The sequence below is a fragment of the Galeopterus variegatus genome, unplaced genomic scaffold, assembly GCF_000696425.1.
Source record: "Galeopterus variegatus unplaced genomic scaffold, G_variegatus-3.0.2 Scaffold1936, whole genome shotgun sequence".
NCBI lineage: Eukaryota > Metazoa > Chordata > Mammalia > Dermoptera > Cynocephalidae > Galeopterus > Galeopterus variegatus.
The window spans coordinates 82436-91026 of NW_007728047.1; the positions used below are offsets into that span (position 1 = coordinate 82436).

General features: G+C 59.0%; 2 protein-coding genes across 5 annotated transcripts in view; both read left to right on the forward strand.

The window, feature by feature from the left end:
* STAC3 (SH3 and cysteine rich domain 3) overlaps positions 1-1227 on the forward strand; it is a 7706-nt gene extending 6479 nt beyond the window's left edge. For 3 of the 4 annotated variants that reach the window (XM_008579658.1, XM_008579659.1, XM_008579662.1), the window contains 4 exons: positions 149-234; positions 418-469; positions 559-696; positions 867-1227. In XM_008579658.1, coding sequence (XP_008577880.1) covers positions 149-234; positions 418-469; positions 559-696; positions 867-965 — 375 coding nt within the window. In that variant the 3' untranslated portion in view covers positions 966-1227. The remainder of the gene's footprint in view (positions 1-148; positions 235-417; positions 470-558; positions 697-866) is intronic. The other variant, XM_008579661.1, reaches the window with a different exon arrangement.
* Positions 1228-8233: 7006 nt separating this feature from the next.
* Positions 8234-8591, forward strand: part of NDUFA4L2 (NADH dehydrogenase (ubiquinone) 1 alpha subcomplex, 4-like 2) — a 3488-nt gene continuing 3130 nt past the window's right edge. The window contains exon 1 of the mRNA XM_008579664.1: positions 8234-8321. Coding sequence (XP_008577886.1) covers positions 8265-8321 — 57 coding nt within the window. The 5' untranslated portion in view covers positions 8234-8264. The remainder of the gene's footprint in view (positions 8322-8591) is intronic.

Sequence of the window (8591 nt, forward strand, 5' to 3'; positions counted from 1 at the left end):
CCCCCCCCCCGCCAATAAACTCCTCTCAGTTCAGGAACTGGAAGAGAGTTGGAATGTAGTGTGTCTGGAGAATGCTCCTGTCTTGGACTCCTACTCCTCAATGTGGGATAGAAGAGTTCTGAAACTCATCACCCCTTTTCACCCCCAGCACAAGCAGCCTGGCTTCCAGCAGTCTCATTACTTTGTGGCTCTCTATCGGTTCAAAGCCCTGGAGAAGGATGATCTGGATTTCCCGTGAGAGGCCTCGTGGGGAGAGGGAGTACTGGGGATGGAAGAGGGGAGACCTGAGTTCTATATGGGAAAGGAAAAGAGTGACTCAGGGCTTGAGCCTATTGGGACCGGACCTGGGGCACAGCCAGCGACCTGGTATGTGAGTGAGGCCCCTAAATCTCAGAGGCCCCTCCTTTCCTCTCCCAGGCCAGGAGAGAAGATCACAGTCATTGATGACTCCAATGAGGAATGGTGGCGGGTAAGGGAAATGGCTGGGGCTAGGGTGGGATATGGGTTGAGTCTAGAATATGAGATTGAGAGATTGATTCTCCCTACCATGTACCCTAGGGGAGAATCGGGGAGAAGGTCGGATTTTTCCCTCCAAACTTCATCATTCGAGTCAGGGCTGGAGAACGTGTGCACCGTGTAACGAGATCCTTCGTGGGGAACCGCGAGATAGGGCAGATCACTCTCAAGAAGGACCAGGTAGCACTGGTGCAGCAACCCAATCCCAGGACTGATCTCGGCAAACCACACTCCTTGGAGATCTTAACCCGTTAATGAGACTAGGATGAGCCTTTATAACTCCAGGCTCCCCTGCTCTCCTCTTCAGCCTTTTCTCTTGATTCCTACTCCCTAATCCTTTAATCCTCTAGATCGTGGTGCAGAAAGGAGAAGAAGCCGGCGGCTACGTCAAGGTCTACACCGGCCGCAAAGTGGGGCTCTTCCCCACCGACTTCCTGGAGGAGATTTAGGCATTCGGGCGACCACAGGCTGGAGACTCCCATGCCCCATTCTGGGCGGGCCCAGTGGAGGTTGGGAAGGAAAGGGGCGAGAGCAACTGGACTACTGGGTGAGGGAGGGGTGGGAAGGCCCGTCAGAGAGTGACGGGGCTTCTAGGAAGGGACTGGTTCCCACCCCCACCCCCCACACCCGCCCCCGGCCTAGGGCCTCGGATACCTGATGTCCATAGCAACCGGCATCCGCAACACCTCGGGCCCCTCCTGCGAGAGCTGGGGGAACTACGTCAAGGTCTACACCGGCCGCAAAGTGGGGCTCTTCCCCACCGACTTCCTGGAGGAGATTTAGGCATTCGGGCGACCACAGGCTGGAGACTCCCATGCCCCATTCTGGGCGGGCCCAGTGGAGGTTGGGAAGGAAAGGGGCGAGAGCAACTGGACTACTGGGTGAGGGAGGGGTGGGAAGGCCCGTCAGAGAGTGACGGGGCTTCTAGGAAGGGACTGGTTCCCACCCCCACCCCCCACACCCGCCCCCGGCCTAGGGCCTCGGATACCTGATGTCCATAGCAACCGGCATCCGCAACACCTCGGGCCCATCCTGCGAGAGCTGGGGGAAAAAAGTGTTGCTGGGGGAGGGGGAAGGGAGCAGGAACGGGGGGAGGGAGGGAAGAAACCACGGAGGCGAACTGCAGAATGTTGCAAATTTATTAAAGTTTTGACAAAAGTTAGAAAAGTTTGCTCTTTAACTGGGGGCGAAGAGAGGGTCTGCGGAGGGGTGGCGAATCCTCCCCAGCCGTCCACCTCACTATCATTGGGTAACCGGAGGGGCTGAGGCTGGTGGAAGGTGGGGAGACAGGTGAGTCAGTCAGGCGAGGGCTCTGCTGTCAGTGAAGAAAGCGAAGCCGCACTGGAGTTGCTGTCCCCGCGCCCCTGCGGCTGGGAGCATGATCTCGTAGCAGGGTAGGTCCCCCTAGTTTTTGGCGATTTAGCTGCGGGCAGCTCCTTGCATTTTGGAACCTGGCTCAGCGCCGAGGTAGGCCGCCAGGGGGCGATGCAAGATCTTGGATGGAGAGCTAGGGATGGGGAGGGGAGGAGGGGTGGGTAAGGGGAGAGAACCAGAGAGACCAAGCGAGAGACCCTAGGCCTGGGAGTGGATGGGGTGCGTGCCGTATCCATGGCAACACTTCCTCAAGTCCTCAGGGAACCGAGCTAGCGAGGCTGGGGGGCCTAACCCCTCCCGCGCGGCCCTTGCCCCAGCCCTTTGCGACAGGTACCGAGAGAACGCGGGGCAGTCAGCTAACCAGCTCTCGCGTAGACCCCTCCTGCCGCGCGCAGTATGCAAATGTTATTATTTGCATATGCAAATATGCAAATACGCCGGCCCTGGTCAGAGCGGCAGGTGGTGAGGAGCGGGAAGGTGTGGGGAAGGGGGCAGAAGGAGATGAGGAGTTTGGGGACCTGGGAGCGGACCAGTGAGAGGCAGCCTGAGGTGGTTGCTGGAGTGGGGCAGGTGGAGAGTCTTGAGCTTGATGGCGAGTGGGGGAGGGTCGGCCTGGCCAGAGCTCCGCTTCTCGTCTGCCTGTTGTCTGCCAGGACTGAGGTTGGCACCGCCTAGCAAGGTTGGCAGCGGGAGCCCGGGCACCATCTGCTGCTGGCGGGGGAGGGCAGGGGCTCAGCTGGGCTGAGGAAGAGGAAGGCCCGGGACAGGCGCGTCCTCCTTCCTTCCAGAAGGCTGAGGTGTGATGAGGGCAGTGAAACACACAAGACTCGCTGCGGAACAGAGTTTCCTGTTCCCTTTGCCCTTGACTGTCGGGACGCCTGTGGGGGGGGGGGGGGATCAAAAAGAATTTCATCACTATTGGGCTAGAATAGGAGCTGATCACAGGTACACATACCCCAACCACACACAAATCAAGCCTTTTGCCCCCATCCCTCGGGATCCTCATACCACGAATGTATGGAGGGACTGCGAAGGCTTGAGTTACCTCTATTCATTAAAAGGTCTGAGGGACGCAAAACCGGAGGGCGCCCCCCAATCCTCGAGGGTGCCCCCCCACAAAGCTGAAGCAAAACCAATTTACTGGCTCATTGGGCGGCGATGCTGGTGTGGGGGTGTCGAGGAGCAGGGAGAGCGGCTGTTCTCCCCCTACACTCGGGGGGCACCCCCCTCCCTCGCCTCACCGAGCCGGCAGCTGTCCCTAATTAGAGCGGTGGTTTAATTGGATTTATCAGCAGTTAATAGGAAATTAAGCAAAGGGCCTGAGAGAAGAGGGGCGGGAGGAGCGGGGAGACAGACTGTGCAGAGTTCGAAGGAGGGGTGCTGGGGTATGGGGTGGGGATACAAGGCCCAGTGTCACGATTGAGCTCCATGGTCATGACCTCTCCTCAGTACTCGCCATGCCAATTGAGCCCAGGCCTAAGGGAGCAGGTCCCGAGAGTGGGTGGCAGACCTGACAACTACCTTATGTGAGCTCCCAGCGCACCCCTCTCCTACAAGCGGCCGCCTGGGTGATGGATGATGCTTTCCCACGCTGCAAAGGTCATAAGTCTGGGCCAAGGAGCAGACTGAATTGAAAACAGATTGAAGGAAGAGCTGGAGTGCTAGGGTCCAGGACACAACCCGCACTCCACACCTCTTTACTGGCCATTTCACTCTTAACAAAAAAAAAAAGAAAAAGGGGCCGGCCCGTGGCTCACTCGGGAGAGTGCGGTGCTGATAACACCAAGGCCCCGGGTTCGGATCCCATGTAGGGATGGCCGGTTGGCTCACTGGCTGAGCGTGGTGCTGACAACACCAAGTCAAGGGTTGAGATCCCCTTACCGGTCATCTTTTAAAAAAAAAAAATGAAAGAAAAAATGTCCTCCTTGGAGTCGGAAGATTGGTCAGCACAGCACGAAAGGGCAAAGTGGGGTACAGAGTGACTCCCTCTTCGACGCTTGCCTCTCAGCTGGGTTGAGGACCATAGGAATCTCCCAGTGCAGCTGCTAATGTCTCTGTAAGGCTCCTCTTCCCCACAACAGCTCGAGTTAGGGCCGGCGGGCAGCTGAGTCTGCTGCGTGGGGGCGGCCCAAGGTAGGCACCACCCATCCTGGGGGCCAGGAAAGGAAGCTTGCAGGCAGTCAAGCCAGGACGCACAGGGCTCCGAGTCCACAGCCCCAGGCGCCTCCTGTCACCACGACCTCATTATATTGCTAGGCTTACGTAGGCTAAGGAGGCCTGCTCAGGGGCCCCTGGTGACCTCTCTGTCACACTCCACCCCTGCAGGGCACAGATGGCAGCTCCTACGTATGAGTGGGTACCTGCCCCTGAGTGGGTGTGGGTGGTCAGGGATCTGTCTGTCCCCCTAGCAATTATGGGTGTCTACACCCCGGTGTGGTAGTATTTGTGTGTGTATCTGTTTGCACCCCTTGGTGTGTGAGTTGTCTATCTGAGCCCCAGGTATATGTCCGTGTCTGTGTCCCTGGGTGTGTCAATGGCCCTGAGTATGCCTGAATCTGTCCGGTTTGTCCACTTCCCACCCTCTACCCCCCATCTCTGTGATTTCTGTCTAAGCGTGAATGTATCTAGATGTGCATATGTGCTTTGGTGTGTCTATGTGTCTGTGCTCTGTTCACGCCTGGGTGTGCCCCCGGGTGCGGGCATTCCAGTGTGTGTGTGCCTGCAGGACTGTGTATGTGTGAAAATCAGGAAGAGTCACTGGTGAGTGTGTGTTGCTCTGGCGTCTCCGCCTGCAGGTGTGTGTCTTGGTGACAGTGCGTGGGCGTGTGCCTGGGTGTGAGCTGAGCGGCGGCGTGTATCCGAATGACAGTGTGACGCACGCGTGTGCGCGCGCGCGCGCCTGAGTGAGTCTCCCACCCCCGCTCTTTCCTCTCTCCATTTCTATTCCTCTCTCCTCTCCCGGCCGGCTCGGCTCCGCCGTCCGCATCATCTCCATCCATTATTGAAGAAACAGCCGCGTCCGCTCCAATCACATCAACACCCCCGCCCCTCCCCGTTCAGCTCGCCCCGCGGCCCCTCTGGGTGCTGGGGAGGGAGGAAACCAAGGCGCGGCGGGGGTGCTGGGCTAGAGCGGGCTCATGACCCGGTGCCCCGAGCAGGGCCAGGCACCGGAACGCCGGGGTCCCAGGCGGAGAGCGCTTTGCATAAACAGATGGCGCGGGCGTCTTTGTCTCGCTCGCTCTCTTGCCGCGCGGCTCCGGGCTCCGCTTCTGTCTGGCTGATGCAATCTTGATCATCTCCCAGCCTCGGGACCCGGCGCCCTTAATAGCGGCAGAGGGGGTCAGGGGCCCTGGGGCTCCCGAGAGCAGATGCTGGGTACTGTGTCATTCCTCTTGGGCGCCCCTTCCACACCCTACAGCTGCAACGGGAAGATGCAGGCCGCGCCGAAGTGATCGGCATATGGAGGTGACCGGGAGGGGGACCCCGGACAGTGCCCCGAGGTGTCCCAGGGCTGTCCCATTGGACTGCTGCAGCCGCCCAAGAGCAGCAAGCCAGAAAATAGGAGTAGAACTGGGGAATGGGGGGCGGGGAGGAGGAGAGACAGATAAAAACAGAGACAGAGAGGCATTTGTAAAGAGAGACACAGTGAGGCAGAAATGTAGAGGGAAAAAGAGACAGATACATAAAGACACAGAGAAACAGATGCAGAGGGACAAAGCCAGGTAGAGAGAGCCGCAGAGGTAGAGACAGAGACACAGCCAGAACGAAAGGGAACAGAGAGACACAGACATACCCACAGAGACAGAACTAGACAGAAATAGACAGGCGATCTGAAGAGGAAAGAGAAAGAAGGGCAGCTAGATGCTAGGACAGGCCGGGTCAGAGAGCGGAAGGCAGTCTTGGGACCTGCAGCCCCAGAGCAGAGATGAAGCCCCAAGCGTCTGAGACCGCCTAGCCCCGCGAAAGGAACCAGCCTGAACCCGGTGCTGCCTTCAGCTGGCGAAGCGGGAACTTCCACGTACCCTTTCCGCCCTCCAGCCCCACCTCACACCTGAAGAGTGGAGGCTGTGGACCCACTGCTTTTGCAGCGGAAGTGGCCGTAGTGACGGTCTGGGCGTGGACCTCTACACACACTCCAGCCATGGAGTTACCTGCCCGAACTCCGGGAGTGCAGGGCCGGCGCTGCCCGAAAGGGGGCACCTGAGACCTCTCCTCCGACCTTGGGAGCCGCTCGGCCTCCAGGGGGCGCCCGCGCCCACGGCCCCTGCCACCCTTTCGCTCCGCGGAGTCCAGCTGCGATTGACCTGCTGCGCGGCCAGTGCGCGGATTAGTATCCTGGAGCGGTTTTGTATTCAGAGTCCGGTCCCGGCGCGACCCCCGGCCGTGCCTAATCTGTGGCTAATGACTCCAGCCGTCCCTCACCCAGCTGGGGCAGTGTGACCTGAGTCCTTGTGGTGGGAAAGTGCGGGCAGCGGGGAGAGATGAGATGTGCAACCGAAGGATTCTCTGTCCTAGCTCGGTCCCAGAGACCATGATCCAGAGACGGGAACCAAAGATGGGAGGGGGCTTAGAAATAGACTCACAAAAACAGGGACCAGAAACAGGTGAAGGTTCAAGGAGTCGCGGAGAGGCAGGAGTGGAAGCAATAATGTAATACCGGAGCTCGGAAACCGGGACGGAGGCCCTAGGCAGGAGGACCAGCGGCGACTACAGGAAAGGAGCAAGACGGAGGGTCTGGGACACGCCAGGCTCGGGTCACCAAAACTCAGAAGAAAGGGCACAGGAGGGCAGGCGTGGGCCTGCGTCCCTCCTGGAGTCCTGGATCCCCAGCTGTGCCACAGAGAGCCAGATGTACAGCCCAGCTGTGCCGTCGCTCGAGCTCCAGGGCTGATTTTTAGTCCCAGAGACTGGAGGGCTGGGGGGCACAGGTGACAGGACACCCCCTCTCTGACCCGACCCTGGAGGTGTGGGCGCTCAGGGAGGGCTCTGTGCTGCTCGAGGCTCTGACATCCCATCAGTCCCCTACCCCTCCCCCACACACAACGCAGCGAGTCTCTGTCTCTTTGTTCTCGCCATGTCTCTGACACTTTATCTCATTATCCGCCGGAGGGAGGCGGAGAGCCAGGGACCCCGCAGCCTAATTACAGCCGCGCTTGTCAGCATAGAGGGCGGGGGAGGTACCAGAGCGCGGCAAAAAGATGGGGCCCCCAGGAACGGTCCTCTCCCTCCCTGTACCCCGAGGGGCCCAGCGGCGGGTGCTAGCTCGCTCCTGCCGGCGCCCGCCGCAGGGCAGGCTTTGGAGGGAAGAAGTGGGGGGCTCAGCAAGATCTGGCTGCGGAGGCGGGAGGGCAGTGGTGGTTATCGTGGGAGCAGGGAAAAGCGGTTAGTGTTCGGCCCCCAAGTCCCTTAGACCCTAATTCCCTAAAGACGGGTGCTGTGGGCCTTATCCTGGCAGCATACACCTGAGTTAACTGAAGAAACAGAGACAATCTCTCCGCCTTTCTGTCTTGTTCTCCCTCCTACTTCAGTATCTTTCATCTCTCTCCTTGGCTATTTCCCTCACCCCATTCTCTTCATCTCCACCCCACAGTCAGTGACAGAGGGTGGCCTCGTTGGGTGGCTCCACTTTCACCTCTACCCCAGGTAGGCAGAACAAGCAAGTCTCTCTAGCCTCCAAACTGCAACAACTGATTTATACTAGCCTGAGCAGGGATTAAGATATACCTAATTCTTCCACCCTCCAACCACTAAACCAGGCCAAACACAACTCGGAGAAACCTCCCAGGATACAAGGGGCTGGGGCAGCTTTAGTGTTGTCGGTCTGTCCCCCTCCTCCCCCTCCTACACTGTGGACAGGGGCACAACCAGGGTCTTCAGGACCTGCTAGCTCCTGGATGGCTCTTCAGGTGTCAGGGAAGTGCTGCAGATGCTGTCACTAGTCCTTGTTCCCTCCTGGTCCCACCTGTGAACACCCCACAGGAGCATTTTGCTGGAGGTCTGCTTGCCTGTCCCAATGCCATTCTTCCTCCCACAGCTGGATCCTCCCCATCAGTCTCTGGGTCCTGTGCCAGTGAGGTTTCTCCCTCAGATGCCAAAAAGCCCCACCTATGATGGTGTTCTGGGGTGCCAGGGTGCAGAATCTGAAGGAGAGAGCTGGGGAGCAGAGAACTCTTGGCTCCCCAACAATTCCCCTCACCGCTTTGAGCTTGGAATTGCGGGAGGAAGCAAGCTGCGTGGGGGTGGGGCAAGTATGAAGAATTGGGATGGGATGAGCCGGGCTGGGCAGGCTGACACCTCCCAGGCCGGGGGGCGGAACCCCAGGAGGAGGCAGAGAGCAGAGCCACCGGAGAGAACTGAGACACTGGAGAGGCGATATGGCAGGAACCAGTCTCGGGGCCCGGTTCTACCGGCAGATCAGAAGACATCCGGCGGTGAGTTCTGTCCTCAGCGCTACTAACTCCTAACTTTCTTGCTGCCCCCCCCCCTCCAATCTCCCAGTGCCCTGTCTCGTGCCCAGTTCCTCCAAAGCTCCTAATCTTCCCCCAGGGTTCCCCCAAATCTATCCCTGCAATATGCCCCCATATCCCTCGAATCTACCTTGGACGGGATCCCTGTAGTCAAGGGAGACTACAGCAGGAAATGTGGTTGTAGGCGGTTCCAGGTCACTTCTTCCAGAAGGGGGCGAGTGTCAGAACGGGGGG